At 37.5% G+C, this 22,135-nt stretch overlaps 1 protein-coding gene across 3 annotated transcripts in view; it reads left to right on the top strand.

Annotated features, from left to right (window-relative positions):
* magi3a (membrane associated guanylate kinase, WW and PDZ domain containing 3a) overlaps positions 1-22,135 on the top strand; it is a 130,667-nt gene that overhangs the window by 105,836 nt on the left and 2,696 nt on the right. For 2 of the 3 annotated variants that reach the window (XM_081385891.1, XM_081385889.1), the window contains exons 9-21: positions 1,234-1,358; positions 6,102-6,293; positions 10,132-10,710; positions 13,081-13,112; positions 13,758-13,947; positions 14,063-14,157; positions 14,246-14,438; positions 15,353-15,547; positions 16,563-16,748; positions 16,944-17,040; positions 17,555-17,660; positions 18,150-18,287; positions 19,133-19,271. In XM_081385891.1, coding sequence (XP_081242017.1) covers positions 1,234-1,358; positions 6,102-6,293; positions 10,132-10,710; positions 13,081-13,112; positions 13,758-13,947; positions 14,063-14,157; positions 14,246-14,438; positions 15,353-15,547; positions 16,563-16,748; positions 16,944-17,040; positions 17,555-17,660; positions 18,150-18,287; positions 19,133-19,271 — 2,267 coding nt within the window. The remainder of the gene's footprint in view (positions 1-1,233; positions 1,359-6,101; positions 6,294-10,131; positions 10,711-13,080; positions 13,113-13,757; positions 13,948-14,062; positions 14,158-14,245; positions 14,439-15,352; positions 15,548-16,562; positions 16,749-16,943; positions 17,041-17,554; positions 17,661-18,149; positions 18,288-19,132; positions 19,272-22,135) is intronic. The other variant, XM_081385890.1, reaches the window with a different exon arrangement.

Genomic DNA, 22,135 nt, shown 5'->3' with positions numbered 1-22,135 from the left:
ATCATATTCTGACATTTTATCATTGTTGAACTATATAACATTGATTAGTTTTATGTAAATGTGCTCACCTGTTTAATAAGTACATGTAGGAGCGGTCGAAGTCTCGGACGTGGAGCTCTTGTTTGTCTATGAGAGCTCTAGGCATCTCGAAAACACAGCGCTGATATTGATTCTCGTTTTAGTTCTCCTTTTTTATCCAAAGTCTGCTTGCCATGGTCCATAATGTTTGAACGAAACAACAACAGCGTGCAAATAGACACTGCGAACTCCACAGTTGTCTGCGTCTGTCGCTTTGGTTACTATCAGAGGGCTCTGCTCATAGCTCTGGTTACCATGGCAGTACGAGCGGAAACCATAGGCGGAAACCAGGGACAACGCGGATATGACGCCATTGACTGCGACAAAACGGAAATAAAGAAACGTGCCGTGTCTAAAAATTAAATTAAAATTTCTCCTGGTTTGAAAGTTGTTGGAAACAGTCGGGATAATGTAAGTACACAACTAAAAAAATATATATAACGTAGATATAGTGATTTTTGCTAATTTTAAAGTAAAAAAGTTACATATTGTGCCTTTAAGTGTCACATTTTGGAAGAACAATCCACATTAAGTTAAAAATATGTTTTCAGAAAATATATACTACATTAAATTTATAGTTCCTCATTGGGAGTTTCTTTTCTGTTTTCTAAGAAAATTTAGTGAGGTTTATGGTAAAAAAAAAAAAAAAAAATTCAATAAGGTAAGAAAATTTAACTTTAAGAGATGTTCTCTGATAACATATTATTATTATTATCTTAAATCTTTTCGTTTCCCAGGTAAGGTAAAATAATACTGAAGCATTGATTGATAAAATACTTTTTTGCAGTGTTTAGTTAAAGATTTTATGACAGATGTGTCTTCTTATAATTGTGTCGTTTAGAGGGTTGCTTGCTTTCTGAGTCAGATCAATTCATGCCGGTTATCCAAGTTTCTGTTTATTATTCTGTTATTTTACTAAATGTCTATGGTAACCGCCTGGTTAGCAGATGACAAACAGGAAGAGATGCATGATCACAATGAATTACCTTTGGCTCTGATATTGTTTTGTTCCTTCCTTTATGCATATCTTTAAAAGACTGTTTGCATGAACAGATAAGCATCGCTGCCGTTCTCTTTACCCTAAGGTTTGTGCAATATGTCATTGTATCTGCTATCTCTGGCCGTTTGCACTGACTGTCTTACTCTTTCCTTCAGCCACATCAATCAGAAGACTCAGTTTGAGAATCCGGTGCAGGAAGCCAAGAAGAAAATCAGCCAGGATTCGTCTCCAACCAGTCAGCCAATAGCAGCGACCGCAGGAGCAGTACCAACACCCTTAAGTAAAACTCTAACTTTTCTTATGCATTATTGCTCCATTTCCTACTACTTCCGTTTTTGTTTCATTTTTTTGCCACTTTATTTATCTACTTATAAAAAAAAGAATTTGTATTCCTGTGATGGCCAAGCTGAATTTTTTCTTTAGTGTCACATGATCCTTTTGAAATTGTTTAATATGCTGGTTTGTTGCTCGAGAAACATTTCTTATTATTGTCAGTTGAAACACTTTTGCTGCTATTTTTGTGGAATCCATAATATCTATTTTTCAGGATTCTTTGATTAATAGAATATTTACAAGAACAGCATTTATTTGAAATAGATTTTTTTGTAACAATGTAAACATTTTCACTGTCACTTTTAATCAACATAATGCATCCTTGAGAGGCTAGAGGTTTTCTGGTCTAAACCAGCTGGTGTTTAGTTATATGGAGACAGGAAACAATTCAATGGGAATGAGATCAGGAAGTGACAAAAGTCACATGCAAACTGTTTCCTGCATTGTCATGCAATACTTCTGTCCTCACTGAAAATGAATATTGTGTGAAGCAACAACATGCCAGCTGAACATATTTTATGCTTAATACGAATATGGTGTCGCAGGATTTGAGACTTCAGAGCCAGCCGGCGTGATATGGCAAAAATAGAAACCAAGCGACCATCAAATTATCTAGTCACGCGTTGCTTCTGTCAAGGTCATTGCTTGTTAGGACAAAACACAGATTAGCATGGAACAAAAATGATTTATTTCTTGATGTTTTATCATGTCACACACTAAGGTACAAAAGCTGTCACTGGGGCGGTACCCGTTCAAAAGATACTAATATATACCGTTTGATTTATATACCATTTATACCATTTAATATATACCAGTGAACTCATAAGAAATTCATGAGAAGGTCAGGTGTTGATTTAAGTTGGGGCAGAACATTTCCATCAGAAGAACTCAATCAGCATCTGGGGTTGATATGATCTGTGGTTGAGTTCTGTCAGCTAGCATGTGTGTTTTACCATCTGTGTGTGTATTTATGTTTGATCGTGTACTTGCTTACGCTCACCTGCACCAGCTTTTGTATGTTTATGTTAATGTTCCACTTTGTTGCTGGTGTTTCACTGTTAATTTAACATCCTTGTTCTGTCCTCTATTATGTGCCACTAAGCAGTAGCTCTGGCTCTTTCATTTTTACGTCTTTTCTTGTTTACAAGAGGTGTTTGCTCATCTATCAGGTTTTAAAACATCAGTTTAAACAGACACACACGTTCCATGTCCCAATTTGCATACTGTCCGTCTTAAATAGGATGCAAAATAAGAGTGCACTGAAAAGTCTAATACTGCTAATGCTAACATGCATTAAATAGTGCTAATGTTAACATGTAAACACAATGGCTGTGTCTGAAAACTTACATCTATTCTGCCTTCAAAAATCGATCAGATGAAAGTATCTCAGGAGACAGAAAGTAAAGCTAACATTAAATTCGGATGTGCCTTGATGTGTTCCTACCTTGGATGCAGCCAATCACTACTCGACAAGTCTGTTTATCAAAAATACTGTAACATTTCTTTAAAAAAAAAAAAAAAAAAACTATTCTTACCGAGGCCACTTCCAAATGACTCTGAAATTATGTCCTGTTTTATCTGAATGATACATTTTATATTTTGACTGGCCAACACATGACTTCAGTTCAGTTTCAGCTTGTTCAAGGTTAAACCAGACTTTGGCTGTTAGTTGTCTGGACTCCCTGAGCTTTGCTGTCTCCTGTGTGTTCCTGTGTCCTCTGAGCACTGATTTTGTTCTCCTATCCCCTCTGGAAGGCTGGCAGTGGACGTCTGTTCTGTCTCATTAGTGAAAGCAGACGCTGCCCCCCTACGCTGTGCTCTGTTAGCTGGCCAAGACACTTTAATGAGTGGATGGTTACTGCCTAGTGGAGAAGAGGACAGGGATGAGTGTGTACAAATATAAGCAAAAATATAATGCAGTGTTTTCAGAGAATAATCAGATATTATAGCCATAACTATACAATTCTACCCACCATTATAAGAGTAAAGACAAAATTAATGCATTTCATTTATTTTATTCATATACTCAAGCAATTATAAAACAATTATAGCTCTCGCCACTCCGCTTGTGCCTTCGGGTCATTTCCGACAACACATACACACACACACACACACACACACACACACACACACACACACACACACACACACACACACACACACTAACACGTACACACACACACACACACACACACACACACACACACACACACACACACACACACACACACACACACACACACACTAACACGTGTTGGAATTACATGTTTTATGGGGACTTTCTATAGACATAATGATTGTTAACTGTACAGAATATTCTCTCCCCTAAACACAACCCTCGGAAAACATTCTGCATTTTTACATTAAAAAATATTTAGTGTGATTTATAATCTGTTTTCTTCATGGGGACCAAAAAATGTGGTATTAAAAATGTGTGGTATTACTATCCTTATGGAGACACACACACACACACACACACACACACACACACACACACACACACACACACACACACACTCACTCACTCACTCACTTTACTCTCTTTGTCCTCACTCCAATGGTCTAAAACTCAAACTGGTCCTCACAAAGAGAGTTGTACAATTACACACACACACACACACACACACACACACACACACACACACCTCGCTCATACTACACCTTTAATTATACTCTGACATTTCATAATCTGACTCAGCAGCCCTTTATGCATGAGAAGCATAATATAGTGAACATAAACATCAACCCTCCTTTTCCCACAATTCCCTCACTGGCTGAATGTGAAAACAGCACTACAGGCAGAGAGAGAGGGATAAATCTAGTATGCAACTATGGGTTTGTGTGTACCTGTGACCAACAACCAACTCGCACGTACTTGTGGCGGATAGTTCAAATGTGTGCCATGGTTATTACAATCAACATAATCCTTTTCATAGGGCCAGTCCGACTCATCAATGTGGCCATTATGCAAATCCAATTCCCACCGCACATGGTGAGATATCCATTCCTGCTCTCCTAATGAGATTGATGTGGCCTCATCTGATGCTGCTGGCACTCTCAAATGAGACAATAAAAAAAATGAAACCGCTGTGTTATAAATGACAGTAATTAGTGTACGATCCGCCATTTACAGCTGATTCAGAGTCAGTGTTGAACACCTTCATCTTAAAGGGATAGTTCACCCAAAAATGAAAACAACATGGAACCACAGTGAACTTCAGACACTCAAACCGTGTGATAAAAAATAAATAAAAATACAGAAAAGAGAGAAAGGGACAGCTGCATTTTCAGTGTCTACATTATTTTTATATAATTGCTAGTTTCAGTCTATATTGTTTTATAACTCTGTGTGGTTATCTGATGTAAGTGCTCAGTGCTGTTGTGCTTCACATAACTTGTTGAGCAGCAAGAAACAGGCTCTTTTATTTAATGGATACTCTCAACACATCATTTGCACAGTCCTCAGGGTTTTTTTGTGAAATCCAATAATTATAGAATGGAATTTGGAAATGTGTAATATTCCCCTCAAGAATTGGAAAGCATCATCATTGGTGAAGTAGAGAATGATACCCAAAACTATTGTGCAATATTTGACTAGTCTTTTTGTTGTTGTTTTTGTTGTAAGTTATTCTACCACCGATCAAAAGTTTGGGGTTAGTAAGTTTTTTTTTTTAAATAAATGAATACTTCTATTTAGCAAGGATGAATTAACTTGATCAAAAGTGACCGTAAAGACTTTTATATTACATCAAAACATTTCAAATTATTGCTGTTCATTTGAACTTTCCATTCATCTTGAAACAGTATCATGGTTTCCACAAAAATATTAAGCAGCACAACGGTTTTCAACATTGATAAAAGTAAGAAATGTTTATAGAGCACCAAATCAGCATATTACATTGATTTCTGAAGGATCATGTGACACTGAAGACTGGAGTGATGATGCAGATTTGCCATCACAGGAATAACAATTACATTTTAAAACATATTAAATAAGAAAACAGTTCATTTAAATTGTAATAATATTTTTTCATTTATAGTAGTTCAAACTATGTCCTCACTATAGCAAAATTTGCATGCAATTTGCATGTGTTTTAAGAAAAAAAAAACAGGAAATCATTATCAGCTCATCAGAAAACATTTTATCAGATGAAAACATCAGCAAATGTAGTTTGAGCATTGAATTAGTGATAATTAATGAAAAGTTCTTAACCAGAACACTCTTATGAATATGCTGCTCTGAGGGTAAATGGTGAGGAGTAATTGAGGTAAAGTGTAATGAATGGACTGCGATGATTCATTGAAGTGTATGTGGATATTTACAGAACAATCATTCACTCCTTTAGTAAAGTATCTTTTACTCTCGCTCTCTATTTCTCTCTCTGTTGCATTATTCAATACGAATGACTAATGGAATCCAGACTTCCCTCTTTTTCTGTAGTTCTCTCTGTGTTATATTCCCCCCTGTTCTCTCTGTACTCTGTTTCTTTCTGAGCCTTTTTTCCTGATGGTTTCAGTTGTGCAGTAATAAACACTGCAGGAACAGATTAGATTAAAAGGGAACTTCATTCATTTTGACAGACATTTGAGATTTCTCTACCAACAGCTTGCTTAAGTACACACACCTTGTCTTGCCCAGTAAACAAGTTTTGAATTGTGAGTCTCACATACTCACTCTCTGTCTTTTTAGATGAAGCTGGTTTGAGGGGATTCACACGGGACCCATCTCAGTTGCAGGGTGCTATCCTGCGCACAACTCTGAAGAAGAGTCCTCAGGGCTTCGGTTTCACCATCATCGGTGGAGACCGACCAGATGAATTCCTTCAAGTGAAAAACGTCCTGAGAGATGGACCCGCCGCACACGATAACAAAATCACTTCGGGTAAATTCGCTTGGCTCCTGTTCATTTAGCTCTGAGGCAACATGTTGCTTATTTTATGAATATTGATAAGCCATCAGGTAATTAATTGGATCTAAGTATAGTTAAACACATTAACACCCTGGCTCATTCAATCACATTGTCGGATGCCACATCCATTTCTTGGCACATTGCTGGGTTACCTGATTCCAAGTAAATAATCCTGTGAAAGTGCCCACAGCGGGATTACGTAGATAGCGATAGAATAAATCAGAATCAGTGGGTGAGCATCAGGGGAACTGGCTTTCCTGCAGAGTCGCGTTTGGCGATAATTGCAGCGCTTACACCAACACTCTCTACCCTCCATTACAATGTGAGGAAACAACTGCCAGTATACTGGCTCTCTGGAGACATCAATCTGTACATAGAATTGTAAAACAGTTAAACCGAGATATACATTTAATTCTGGATTCGAGTGTGGCGCAATAAACATGCTTCAGCTGGTTCAAAGAGGCGTGCTGAGGGGTTAATTCATCTGCATCCAATTTCTTTATGCAAATTCTTACATTTTGTCAAGGCTATCAAAAAAGCCATAGAAGGCGGTTTATGAGCCTCTCTTTGACCCGGCAAAACATGAATCCATTACAAATATTTTAATTGTAGATTCTCACTGTTTACTTATGTCAGGGCTGCCAACTTTTGAGTTTAGCTTGGAGTGAGATTTCTTGGGGGGTGGGTGGTGGGGGGGGGGGATGCAATGTGATACGATATTTGCATCACATACACTTATTGTGATGCAAATATTGCATCACAATAAGTGTAATTGTGATTGTCAAAACATTTGGTAACTAAATAGAATTTCATGAAGTTTAGTGACAACATGTTACAATGTTTGTACAATGACTGTTAGGATACAGTTTTTATTATTGCTTGACAAAAATTTCAAGATTTCAATTCCATTCTTGTGATTTGATTCCGATTTTGATTCAATATTGACTAATTTGGATACATGTTTATTTTAAATTTTATTTTAAAAAAATAATCTCACGTAATGCTGTAAACATAGAGGGCCCAATCTGGTATTATTAAAGGTTAAAAATAACAAATTCAATTAAATATAATGCAGTTTTGGTTATAATAACAATTATTTAATGACATAAGTAAATATATAATAAATATGTAATATAGTGCTCAGCAAAATATCTCTAGCTATTTTTTCTATTCAATTAACATGCTATGGTCATTAAATGGCTTTCGTGAGGTAAATGTAACGTTATGTGACATAATTATTCTCCTGCTGTTATATTGACCTCTTTCCATGGTTGAAAAACACTAATAAGAGCTGAGAATTAGTTTAATATTAAAAGTACCCCTTTGCTCCGCAATTTTTCTGTGTGTGAGAAAATGGATGTGTGGCGTGAGAGCGTGTGAAAAGTGTCAATTGCGTGAGTCGTGAGAGTTGGCAGCCCTGTTATGTTGGTATTTGTCTTGCTCTGCCAGAGTCTGGTCCCAACTCATTTAGGGCCAGATTGACTACACAGGGTAATGAGAGTGAGAATTTAGCATGAGAGTGCAATTCCAAAAAAGTGCTGATGGCAGTGGAAAGTTCTGCATGTGATCTACTGACAACTCGCAAATTAAAGAACACAGGCACAGCCAGATCATTTCCATAGTGACCAACACAATCTAGCCCATAGTGACCAACACAATCTACCAAGAGCAGCACAAATTAGCTTCTGGTTTAAGACATGCTTTTTTTGGGCAGTAAATAATGGTGCAAATACCAGTAAATTGACTAGCGCAAACCTTAGTAAATCACCTTGCATGATTCATTAAAATACTCCCATAAACTCCTACTAATGCATATGCAATAAGGCCTTTTCAACGCTTAGTTTTCACAGCGTGTTATTTGTAAATCCTGACAGTAGTTTTTCTAAGGCCAAAAGAGGGTTTGCGCTGGCACAAGCTGTTAAAGGTGCAATAGGTGATCTGGGAAATGCTAACTTTAGCCTGCTAGCATCAAAAGCATACGATCCAAAGCCATGCCTCCTACAGTTATATTGTGAAATATTATTACAATTTCAAATTGCTTTCTATTTTAATATATTTTTAAATGCAATGTATTCCTGTGATGGTTTTCTGCAGCCATTACTCCAGGATTCAGTGTCACATGATCCTTCAGAAACCATTATTATCTTGCTGCTCAAGTAACATTTCTGATTATCAGTGTTGAAAATCATTGTGCTGCTTAATACTTTTGATGAAACATACATTTATTTTTCAGGATTCTTTAATGAATAGAAAGTTCAAAAGAACAGCAATTATTTGAATAAAAGTCAGCTAAACTGATTAGTTAACAGATATGCAATTCTCATTGGGCCGGCCAGTAAGAAATAATTTACATTTTTGTTTACATAACATCTAAACTCACCATGATCTCAAAACTATTCCCATCATGGCTAGTTGTAGACCTGGCCCAGTTACATGCGAGTTCCTGGTGATCTGAAAGAAACATTGATGCTTGTGGTGCTTTGACAGTGTTTTCCATGCCAATATTACTGTATAAGCAGCAGGATGACTCGGGTAGAACAATCACTTTCAAGAAGTGAAGCGAGCCTGGAAGGAAGCCATTGAGTGGTCCGGAATAGAAAAGAATGCTGGAATCCCCCAACGTTCTCGGCATTGATCAATAGACACACTTACCATTAGATAGACTGCACCAACTGAGCGGATCATTGACTTTAGCTCGAGTAATGGTTATGTGGGCACTGCCTCTTTATCACTGCATATCATACTCCATACAGATTCCCCCATGAACAGAACAGAAGGAGCCAAGACAGCTCTCATTGCTGGAATCAAAATGAACAGTTTAAACACACTGGCAGGATTTGTTTGTGCCGAAGTTTGAGCTGAAATTGACACCGTAGTTATGTTCCAGATCCTAGTGAGTTGCTGTCTGTTGTCTACAGTTACCTTCAAAGTCACTATGCTGGGTAAAATTATATCTTATTTGTGACTGATTTAAAAGGCTCTATATAGACTTAAATACAAATAGCCAACTTTAATGGTCACATCCCACACACATATGGAGTGCATGAGTCTAATGTTGCTAAGCTAAAGCAAATTGCATAGCACACACAGATATTGGGTAAAATTGTGTTTTAATAAGAACTTATTATGAACAGTTGATACTTTTCAGCACTGAGATATATATATTCTATATACATGTTCACTAAAATTGGTGCAATGCATTTTGGAAGTGCTGCATTCACGCTACCTTAGACTAAATCCAAAAATATGTATTTTATACACACTTTGAAGTGTTAGCATGTTGATAAGCTAAAACGAAATATTCTAATAAGCACAAAAACAGTATTGTTATTGTTAACTAAAACTATATAAAATCTTTTTCATTCATTGAAATAAAACTAATGAAAATGTAAATGAAAAACATGAAAATCTTGAACTTGAAAACTTAAATGAAAATTACAAAAGCATATAACAAAATAAACCTAAAGTGAAAATATGAAAATGAAAACTAATTCAAAATGTTAATAAATACTATAATAGTATAATATCAATAATACTAAAAGCACATATTACACACAAAAATTGGGGTAAATAGTGGATTATAATTACATGGAACAAATTGTCTGGGCTTGTCATGTGATGCCTTACATTTAGGCCAAATCAATGTATTTTTCAAATGCATAAAAACTTTGCTCCATCCTTTTTGGAACAGCTTTTGCATCAGGATTGCAGTTTTGGTGCTTAAACATGCTGTCTAGGTAGGCAGCACACTAGGGTTTGGAACAGATCCGACGTCTACTTCATTCATGCTTTTTCTTCCTCTCTTATGTAGGTGATGTTATAGTGGACATAAACGGTGCATGTGTGCTAGGAAAGACCCATGCAGATGTGGTGCAGATGTTCCAGTCCATTCCTGTGAATCAGTATGTGGATATGGTCTTGTGCCGTGGATACCCACTCCCAGAGGACACCAATTCCAGCGAAGAGGGCACAGGCGACATAATGACTGCCATGCCGGGGATGGACGGGCAGCCCATCCATTCAGAAGGCACCCCCTCCCTGCAGGACCTCCATTACATGAGCACCGATAGCAGACACCCAGCTGCAGCTGCAGCAATGCCCAATGGACGCTACCCAGAGGTGGGGGAGAGCACCCTGCTGCAGCCCGAGCTGGTCAGTGTGCCTTTGGTAAAGGGGCCGAGTGGATTCGGCTTTGCCATCGCAGACTGTCCGCTGGGCCAGAAGGTGAAGATGATTCTGGACGCGCAGTGGTGCCGAGGTCTGCTGAAGGGGGATGTGATAAAGGACATTAACAGGCAGAATGTACAGACCCTGTCCCACTCCCAGGTGGTGGACATCCTCAAAGACCTGCCTGTGGGCAGCGAGGTCAACGTGCTGGTGCTCAGAGGAGGTGAGTGATGGAGAGAGTGTGGCCAGTTACACCCAACAATGTTTGACTAGTCCCCCATTGCATGCCATATCTGGCCCTAGTGACAGTTAAAGGGATAGTTAACCCAAAAATGTATATTCTGTCATCATTTATCATTTATTAGTTATATCATCATTTATAGTTATTTTAGTATTGTTTATATACTATTGTAGTATTTATTGATATATTTAATTAATTATTATTATTTTTAATTTTTGGGTAAGTTTTAGTAATAATGTTACAGTATATAAATTATAGAGGATCCTAAACTTAAAATGTGACATAAAATAAATTTTAGTCATTTAAAAAAGATAAAACTATTAAAAATGACAATCACATTAAATATTGCTGTTTAGGTTTAATTTATTTTTTTATCTCAGTTTTAGTTTTAGTACTTCAACTTAATTTTCAACTCATTTTATTTCAGTTAGCTGCAATGGCAGAATAAAAAAAAAAAAAATTATTCAAGTTTTTCATCTAAAATTATTTTTTTATTGCAATTAACAAAAAGGATTTCATTGTTTTAGGGGACACATTTTTTAACTTAACTTTTTATGCATTTTGGCTGTTAATTTACACAACAATGCCAAAATTTGGGGACCTGAAAATGCAAACTTTTGAAAATGGGCTTCAAACTTCAATCATGTGTATTACATGTTCATTCTATGGGTACGTAGCTTTTCTTTAGAAAGTAACATCGCCAACTACTGGCCTGACAACGTTGTCGTCTGCACACGAAAAACTTTTCAGTTTTTATTCTCGTGTAAACGTACCCTTAGATAACAATAAACTCAGAGAGACAAAGTTTAAGAAAAAGTGTAAACTGAAGATGTGTGAAGAAGAATAGAGCGAGAGACATAGCAGGGAGGGTGAGAGCTGAAACAGATAGACGGTTGTGTTTGAGTGAGAGACTGAACATCATATGAGTCTGTTAAAGCCTAAAGGAAAGAGTGTTCGCACTTATGCACCGTGACACTGAAAATACTAGATCACACCATTTCGGTACATCAGGTTACTGTTGTGATTAAAGTTCATTTGTGAAGTAATCGAGATAAAGTGATGTCATTATTAACTACTCTTCATTTGTGTACAAAGTCTCTGATTACAACTTCAGTTTGTGCTTCTCCAGTTTGTGGACACTTAATCAATACTTCATATACAGTATGAATCTCATTAAAACATTTGTTACACCAATTCTACCATCTGAACTTGTAGAGAAACCCCCCAACAGCGTTTTAATTGAACTGAAGCCTGCATTTGCATGCACAGCAGCGGGCGCATGGCGGCTATACACACAGATCTATATTGCATCTAGTCTGTGGTTTGTCTGGAGCCCAAGTGAAAATATCAGGTTCTGTGTTCATTTGCTCACTTCCAAGATTCGGCTGTCACAGTGCTGCTATCGGGTTGTGGCTGCAAAAGGTCAAGCGTATTCATAAGCAAGCTTTTCTTCTCTGACTTTTACAAACACCGTCATGTGCTCAAATCTTCACAAAGCACTGCATATAGCTGGTGTGGATGTTCTACATTGTCAGTTTTTTAATAAAGACTGCTAGACCTTATTAGTATTGAAAGGTAACATACAGGGCTTTATCATATTACACACACACACACACACACACACACACACTTAATACTGTACATAAACATGCCTGTCACAGGTCATCATACCCCACACTGTGTATATTATGTCATCTAATTTACTTTTCCAGTATACATAAATGCAATGTGGATTACACTGCCCCTTAGTGGCCACCGTTTATTTTTTTATTTTTTTCCCATTGTATTAATATAAACCAGATTGAAATCCAGCTTCTGGAATAAAAAGTTTTGGATTTTAATATTTTTTATATATATTCCTCTACACTGCCATTCAAAAGTTTGGGGTCGGAAAGATTTTTTTTAATGCTATTTTAATATATTTTAAAATGTAATTTATACCTATGATGGCAAAGCTGAATTTTCAGCGTCGTTACTCCAGTCTTGTCAGTGTCACATGATCCTTCAGAAATCATTCTAATGTGCTGATGGACATGTTGACATGATTAATATTTTGCAAACCTCTTGATATTGGTATTAATGGTAAAGTGTGCAAAAAAAAGTTTAATGTTAAAAACTTAGTATACCTTTTTTGCAGTAAGTAAGCCATTTGTAGGCTGATTTCTTTTGAAAACATGCTCTGTTTGTTTGACACACTCCACATTTAAAGGTATTAAATGTAATAAATAAACTGATGAATTGCGTTTTTTCCAACAATAAACGGCCCTGACTAATTATTTAGTCTCGGAACGTTCTTTTCCAACTGTACTTGCTCATTCTCATTTCCCTCTTTATATCTGTTTGTGCCTGCAGGTCAGACATCTCCCGTGAAGTCTCTGAAACCTGTAAGTTCAGCTAAATGTCTTTTAATTACTCAATTTTGGGGATTTAATTCAGACACACTGGGGAATTTTGATGAAATGAAGATGAAGCAGGGTGAATTATTTATCGGCCATGTTCTCGGTTTTTCAGCAAAACGAGTTCCTTGCGGTCGTACATTATTCACAGAGCAAGTGCCAAACGCTATAATGTTATTTTAAGAGCAGGGTATGGCGAATCACTTCAAGGCAAACAACAGTTTCTGCAGCGAACATCTCTGCCGAGTCAACAGGCCCCTCAGGAGCGCTTCCTAGTGGGCGTCTCTCTCAAGTGTTTCTCACACAGGCTCAAATGTTGACTATTAATTTCAGTGCTGTTTGTATAGCATTGTATTCAACACGGATATAAACAGTGTGAGTCATAAAGGCACGTTTGAGTGACTCCATGACAAATAATGAAGATTCATGCTTGTTTGGTACATAATCATGCAGATATTCCGATCAATACACCACATTTTCAATGTTTCTTTATCCTTTAAAGCATTTTACATAATAGCCTAATAATATTAATTTGAAATGCCAGGGTTTAGGATAGTACTGAAGAGTGTTATTCACTGAAGTGCTGGAACGTTGATGAATGCTTGGGTAATGTTTGTCCATCTGTTCGTTTAGCTCACCTCAGCTATTCCCATTACCCAGAAGCAGGACGTTTCCACCAGCTCCGTCAGTACTGAAACTCCCAGTCCGGCTGAGCCTGCGCCCCAGACTCTCCCCTTCCCTCCACTTGCCATCCGCTCCAGCTCCCCAAAACTGGACCCATCTGAGCTCTACCTCAAGTCTAAAGCCATGCTGGACAGCAAACGTGAGTTCTACCTTGACATTTGTGACATGGTTGTGGTCATGTGAGACAGAATTGTTGTTTACACCACAATTTATGTCTGACAGCTAATTTTGCTGTTTTTCTTTTCTTTTTTCAGCCTCCAACACTAAAGAGCTGGACGTGTTTATCAAGAGGAACCAGGAGACTGGATTCGGGTTCAGAGTGCTGGGTGGAGAAGGACCGGATCAGCCAGTGAGCGTTGACATGCTTCACAGTGATTCGTCACCATATTGTCACAACAGAAAATGATGTGACCTTTAACCACACCATCTCTCTTTAGGTGTACATTGGTGCCATCGTTCCTCTGGGTGCCGCAGAGAAGGATGGGCGTCTGCGGGCTGGAGATGAGCTCATCTGTATTGACGGCGTTCCCGTCAAAGGCAAATCTCACAAACAAGTTCTGGAGCTCATGACCAACGCTGCCCGCAACGGGCAGGTGATGTTGACCGTGCGCAGAAAGCTCACCCATACAGGTTTGCACCCCCCTATATGATCAGTGCATGCCTGCGTTTATTTCCTGACTGTTGTTGACGTCCTCCAGAGGTTTCAGTGATACCCAGCACTCATGTCTGGAACACGATCCACTCCCTGTGAGGAATTAGCGTTTCGCTCCATTAGTTCTGAGTGAAAGGCCGAGTTGGGCTATAAAATAATAACCACAAAATCAAAATTTATTGACCAGGGTTTTCAGTCAAAGCAGAGGACTCTTTATGTGCTACAAACAGAACGATGACTCAGAAGCGCTGAGTAACCATGAAAGAACAACACACACTGGGTAATTTTGGGGGAAAAAACTTCAATTATGAAGTCATTATGAAATTTGGCTTTATGCCTCATGGCAGTTTTTTTTCAACACTTTCATAAATGTTCTTTTTCAGTTTTGTTAAATCACACAGGGATTTTGTTCGTTTGTTTTACTTCATGTTGAGCATTGTAAGAGTTTGTTTTTTGTGCCTATAGTTCCTTCACAAATCATCGAGGCCAGATGGCATCAACTCAGTTTTGCAGAATGAATGCAAATTACAAATTGTGTTAAGCAGGACTAAGTGTACAATGTTATTAGTTGCTTAACCTTAGAAAATAATCAAATTACCCAAAATCATTTTATAAACAATTCAAGAGGTTTAAGACAAACACCAGTAATTATCATTAGAAAAGCTTAATCTGGCTTTGGCGAGTATGTAAAAGAGAATTACTCACCACCAGCGACCATTTACTTTATATAACTGTAAAAATGATCCGCACAACATCATCGTTGGCTAAATTTATACATGGTACAGTACCAGTGTTGTTATTGTTAAATAAAGCAATACAAAAATGACTTGAAATGTGTCTGAAATCAAATCTTTGTACATTTAAACACTGAATATTGTATGTGCTTGAGCAGACAGAGAGGATGATGATGGAGGACAACCTCAGGCTCCACAAGCTCCAGCGCTGGTCAACGGCTCACCCAAACCCCCCCACATCGATGTGTCCGGCCACGGCCACCCTCAGCCCTACGAAGTCACTCTTCAGCGCAAGGACAACGAGGGCTTCGGATTTGTCATCCTCACCTCTAAAAACAAGCCTCCGCCTGGAGGTTAGAAATGACTTTCAAAGCTGTTCTCCATTAGTCTCTCCTTCTCACCCCATCCCGTTTCTTGAGCTTTTTGCTTCTTTGCTGTCAGCTTCAGATGTGCAACTACAGACTCATAACATTGTTGAAAATGTGGCTGAAAATCTACATTATGTCTTTCATCCAGTCGCTTGAAGGTGTGATATGCTGTACAATGCAATTACAATAATAAAATCAAATCTAGCTTATCTATGAAGTATAACAGTAATAAACCCAGAGCTTATTCAGATCTAATGGCTATTACTATTAGCTCTGAATAAGGGAAAACGCTGTGAACATTTGTAGGATGAAGTTATGCTGCAAGGTTGAAAATTATGGGTGAAATATTAGTACAATTTGAAATAAATCTTTTCTATTTTAATGTTTTAAAACATGATTTTTTTTATGTGATGTCAAAGAAATCATTACTCCAGTCTTCAGTGTCACATGATCCTTCAGAAATCATTCTAATATGATCTGATTTGCTGCTCAAGAGTCATTCTTTATTATTATCAACGCTGAATACGGTCGATTTTTGTGGAAATCGCGATACATTTCTTCTCAGGATTCTTTGAATAGAAAGTTCAAAAGAACCGCATTTATTTGAACTAGAAATCTTTTGTAACATTATAAATGCCTTTTTAAATGCCCTGTCACTTCTGATCATTTTTAAGCATCCTTGCTGAATAAAAGTAGTGATTTCTTGCAATAAAGATCGTACTGACCCCAAACTTTTAAACGGTAGTGTATACAAAAATATTTTAGTTTAGTTTGAGAAAGTATTTGAACAATGAAAAATTGCATTATATATACACTGGCATGGTCATTTCATAGTATATCTATATTCTATTCTATATTCATAGTATTTCTCCTGACTGCTGTTTCTGGAGTTATTGAAAGCACTTCTCAGTGGTTTATAACCATCTCAGATCTTGTTGTTCTTGTAGTCTGTCAGTATGTCTAAGATGTATAAATGAAATAACCATCCCTCTGTCCCCAGTTATCCCTCATAAGATTGGCCGCATCATAGACGGCAGTCCCACAGACCGCTGCGGTCGGCTAAAAGTGGGCGACCGTATCTCTGCTGTGAATGGCCAGTCCATTGTTGAGCTGTCACACAATGACATTGTGCAGCTCATCAAAGAAGCTGGAAACACTGTTGCCCTCACCGTCGTGCCTGAGGAGGGTAAGCTTTTGCGAAAATATATTGATTTTTGTGAACAGTGAGCTGGTAGAAGGAAACTATAGATTGCATATTTATTTTGTTCTGTAACAGAAAGTTGTTGAAGCATTTGACTTTGAAGTTTGAAACTGAAACTTGGGTTGGAGTTGTGTGTGTATGTGTTTTTCTGCCACACTCATAATCCTATTTATTTTTCAGAACACAGCGGACCTCCGTCAGGCACTAGTTCAGCCAAGCAGAGCCCAGCCTCTCAGCACAGAGCCGTGGGACAGCAGCCTGCCAACCGAGATGACAGGTACAAGCCCCATCCCGACGGACAGTTCACTCATAACACAATCATTACAGTCAACACACAAACCTTTTAGATTTTAAAGTTCCTACCCACCCCATTTACATCCTTCCATTTACAGTGACCTCTTTCCATTTCTCTTCTGTCAAGAACGCTCACTACCTCTCTTTTCATTTCAAGCCCAAGCACATGGTCCAGGTCATCCTTTTCAGCACAAAAATTGAGTAGTCTTGTTGTGAACTCGCTCCACAGTCAAGGCTCAGATAAAATGGGCAGCCACTGTTGAAGCTTTTACCCACACTTAAGACCGACAAAAGAATGTAATGAGCTCGGCAGACCGTTGACGTCTGGAACAGAGACCCTCAGCCTCTTTGTAGGAATTACAATTTTGCTGCACATTCTCATGAACAAAAACTCTATTAGCTGTGAATAACATGACGTTGGATGAACGGAGATGCTTTTATTTTGCTCACCAGTTCATGTAATGGCCTAAAGCAGCCTTTAATTGTGTGTCATATAGGAATGGCATCGAGACGGAGGAGAGGAAAGACACCATGGCCCGAGCGGAGTACAAATCCCTGCCTCGGGGTGAGACGGGTACTGTCATCACCTCAGGACCAAAGCAGGTGAGATTTAAACGAGACGGCTGCAGTGCTCGGAGTGATAATTCCTGTTAGGCTCGCAGTAATGGAGTTTAACGATTATTATGCAACCGATGTAAGTACTTCATTTTCATGCAGCCCATGTTTTATGAAGATTAAATTACATTTAAAACTTTGAGATGGAAGCATTTGTCACCTCACGCTTTCTCACTATAGGCTACAGTAACTTTATGAGCAATGAAATGGAGGAAATGTTTGCAAAATAAGTCATATATAATGATGAAGACTGAGCTGAGATATGCAAATCAAGTGTCATTTCTCATTAGCGCTGACAGGTGTGGAAGAGTAGTTTGCTTTTTCACTCAGAACAGAATGTTTCTGATGAAAGCAAGAAATGTGTGATATTATATTTGCATAGTTTAGTGACTTTACACTGCAGTTATATGTAATCTGAACAGTCTTGAAGTTAAATTTAGATTGCTTATCTTGATATGCCAAAACATTGCTTTTCAGGGCTGTTATCCCGTGGAGTTAGAGAGAGGACAGAGAGGTTTTGGCTTTAGTCTGCGAGGAGGGAAGGAATATAACATGGGCCTCTTCATCCTCAGACTAGCTGAGGACGGTCCCGCACTGAAAGACAGCAGGATACACGTGAGTTCTAACAACCATATCAGATTCTTACGTTAATACATGACAAATCCTACAGTGATTGCACAATGTTTTACATATTAATATCAAATAGAATAATACACTACTGTTCAAAAGTTTGGGGTCATTTAAATGTTTTAAATGTTTCAACCTCTCTAAGGTTGCATTTATTTATGCATATAAATAAATAATATTTATTTATTTTACACCACAGTAAAAACTGTAATATTGTGAAATATTATTTCAATTTCAAATAATTGTTTTCAATTGTAATCCATTATTAAATTAACTTATTCTTTTAATTTATTTTAATTTATTCCTGTGATGTCCAAGCTGAATTTTCAGTCTTCAGTGTCACATGATCCTTTGAAAAATGATTTGAATATGCTGATTTGATGTTCAAGAAACATTATTATTACAATCAATGTTGAAAACAGTTACTTGTGGAAACCATGATGTATTTATTTAGGATTCTGTGATGAATAAAAAGTTCAGATCAACTGCATTTATTTGAAATAGAAATGTTTTAAATACAACATTATAATAAATGTAATACAAATAAAATGTATGTAATAAAAGTTTAAATTTCTTTAAAAAAAAAATCTTACTGACACTTTTAAATGGCTGTGTATATTTTATATAAAACAAAATATAAAAATATATCAGACATTTTTTATTATTATTATTTCAACATAATACAATTACAATAAAAATATTATTGTTAATATTTTCTAACATAAAACATTATTATATTATATGATGTTATATTATATTATATATTGTTACATCTAAGAACATCAGTGGTTGTTGTTGAAATGACAGAATACTCTGTGTGTGTGACCTCACAGGTGGGAGATCAGATCGTGGAGATCAACGGTGAACCCACGCAGGGCATTACACACACACGGGCCATCGAGCTCATCCAGGCCGGGGGCAATAAAGTGCTGCTGCTTTTGAGGCCCGGACTGGGCCTGGTGCCTGATCATAGTGAGTCAATTTAATACCTGACCTTTCACAGAGAATCACTCAAACAATACAGGTCTTACTGCCAAAGAAAAGAGAAAAACACAGACATAGCTGAGAGATGTTCTCCGTAACAATCCGCCTCTTTAAGTTTGTTCAGAAGTGCAGAAGCGCTAATTTGAATTCCATCCGCTTCATGAACCGAGAAAAATCAGTTCTCTGAAGCCTGCCTTCGCCTCTGAGAAACATCATTTCTGAAGATGGGTTTGTTTTCTGCTGCTGTTTCAAAAGCCATTGAAAATGTATTACCTTTTCTCAACATAGTGTTTTCTAAAGCTACTTCATTCTACATCAGTACTCTTGTTCAAAACATTATCATGAAAATGGACTCATATCGAGTATAACAAAAGTGGATTTATTGAAGTATTAAAATCATCATCACACTTACCTTTATATTGTCTAAACATTGCATGCATATTGATCAACAACAGAATTAAAGCTGCAGTTTTTGGGTTATCCAAAATACATTTTTGAGCAGGTACATAACCAGCCCGTGTTCAAAACTATCTGCTTGCCTTAGCTCGATTCTAAACGGTAAGCTTGTAATAATGTTTTTAATTCCAGTGGTACTGGTGGACTTCCGCGGGAAATTCAAGCATTTCTTTGCGTCATTATGTCACATCTGTAGACATAAAGAAGGAGTCTCGGCTGGTAGGCTATGTTGCGTGTGAGATTTATGGATTTATAGCCTTTTCTCACAGCACTTGATATAATTAAACTTTTCAATTTGATGGCGATCATGCAGAAGACTTCGGAGTGGCTACAGAAAAAAGAGACTGCAACCGGGCCCATGCGAAAACAAGGATAATATCGGAAGGGCATTAAATGTAGTCACTCAATGCTGATGTTGTTAACATTAACAATTTGAGAACAAAGTATAATTTGCACGGTTTGACGTGATATGATTAGCGATCGTTAGATTTAATCAGCGTGATTTACTGCAATGCTTTTTTCCTCTTAGTTGGTCAGAACAAAAGTGGATGTTACTTGTTCGGACGACATTTTCCGGTGAAAATTCTTATGTTGGTCATACTTCCAAAAAGTAGAATCTGTGATTCTGAATGACAGTATCCACACCAGCGCGGCGACCGGCAGCCACACATTCTCCTCAAAACATTGGATTCATCCGCGCTGTGCCGTGCCGAGGCACAACCCACGTAAAGTTGATAATTCCGCAAATAACTGCAATTGCAGATTTCGAACAGAGATGGCGGCCAAGAGGGAAAACTACAGACTGCAGCTTTAAGTACACAATTTGTACTCCATAATCAGTGAATGAGGCCCATTGAGTGATTTGGGGGGTCATATGCATGTTATGCCAGATCTTCCTATCTTCACGCATTGCATCTCTCAAATGCTGTCACTCTTGCTTCCTGTCTCTATTTTTGCTCATTTCTTTCTCTCTGTCTGGGCACTGTTCTATGCACCCTTCTCTCTCTTCTCTCTCTGTTCCTTGTTTAGGTCTGAACTCTTCCTCCTCCACACTGTGCTTCCACATGAAACCAGAGCTTCACTAAAGGCTTCTCTGCTTTTCTTGGTCTGTCCCTTATAACTTTGGTAAACTTTGCATTCCTCCTCTATGCCTATTCTGTGTATGTGCAGTTCTACCTTTCTTTTCCTTTCCTTTGCCTTGGTATGAACATTTTGCTTTCGAAAGTCACTAAATGAAAAAAGGAAATGTCAGTGATCACAATACTACTGAGATATCAGTTTTCAAGATCATTTATTGCTATATAAACGTAGTGATAATTGGCCATTTGTCATTATCTATTCTTGAATTTTTGTTCACGTTTTTAACATGCATTTATTAACCATTCAAGACCTAAATCATGATCAGTGTTATTTTAGTTTATACTATAGTATTTATTAACGTTTTTATTTTTATATTTTGAGTTTTAATTTTCATTTTAGTGCGTTTTTAGTCATTTTATTGTTTTATTTTAAAATGTTATATATAGCAGCCCTTCTATTTGTAAGGTGTCACTTGACGCGTCATAATTTAAGCAAAACTGAAGGCTTTCCAAGAACCCCCTAGTGTATGCAAGCCCTTAGCAATGAGTACTGCTCTGGAATGATGCATCCTGGGTCAATTTTAGAGACCAGACAGTTAAATGGCAAAGAAATTGAAACCCATGTCAGGAGCCACCAGCTTGGTTTAATTTCTGGCTCTTGTTACCTCACGTCTGGCGGCGTGACATTTTATCTTGAGAGAAAATTGCAACGTCTTCCATGACTGACTCGTTCTCATAGCTGGTTTCAACTGCTTGATATGTGTCACTGTATCTGGAGGCCAAAAGCCACTGAAGACTGGAAATGTTGACACTTTAATTGAGAATGTCTCTGCTGGAATGCATTTCAGAAGATAGGTTAATTATGTTCAGTCTATCAGTTGTATTCTGCAGATTTACAAAATCCAATTCGCAAAGTTTAAAAGTGCGCTCCGTCATTTTTCCCCTCATTAAAAAAAGTTTTACAAAAAGAAATGAAGAGAACCTTTGAAGAATACATTTAAAATCTTGTACGTTCGCTCCAGTCATGCTGTATCAGTAGCCTAATAAGTTGTTTTATATTTGAGGACCGCCATATTGAGATCACATGACCAGCTAAATATGAATCGCTTTATCTGTGTATTATCCCTGTTATTAGTCCCCTTTTGTGGACAAAATGAATCATGGCTGACTGAGAATAGGGAATTTCTGCAAGGGAATCAGAAAAATAAGATAAAAAATAAATGCATTTTAACGAAGTTCCTATGCTTTTACAACACTGCAAAATACAGTAAAAACAGTGTGAAATATTATTACAATATAAATTGTTTTCTATTTTAA

Source organism: Scardinius erythrophthalmus, assembly GCF_964197995.2.
Source record: "Scardinius erythrophthalmus genome assembly, chromosome: 15".
Classification (NCBI taxonomy): Eukaryota; Metazoa; Chordata; class Actinopteri; order Cypriniformes; family Leuciscidae; genus Scardinius; species Scardinius erythrophthalmus.
This window is presented reverse-complemented; position numbering and strand designations above follow the sequence as displayed.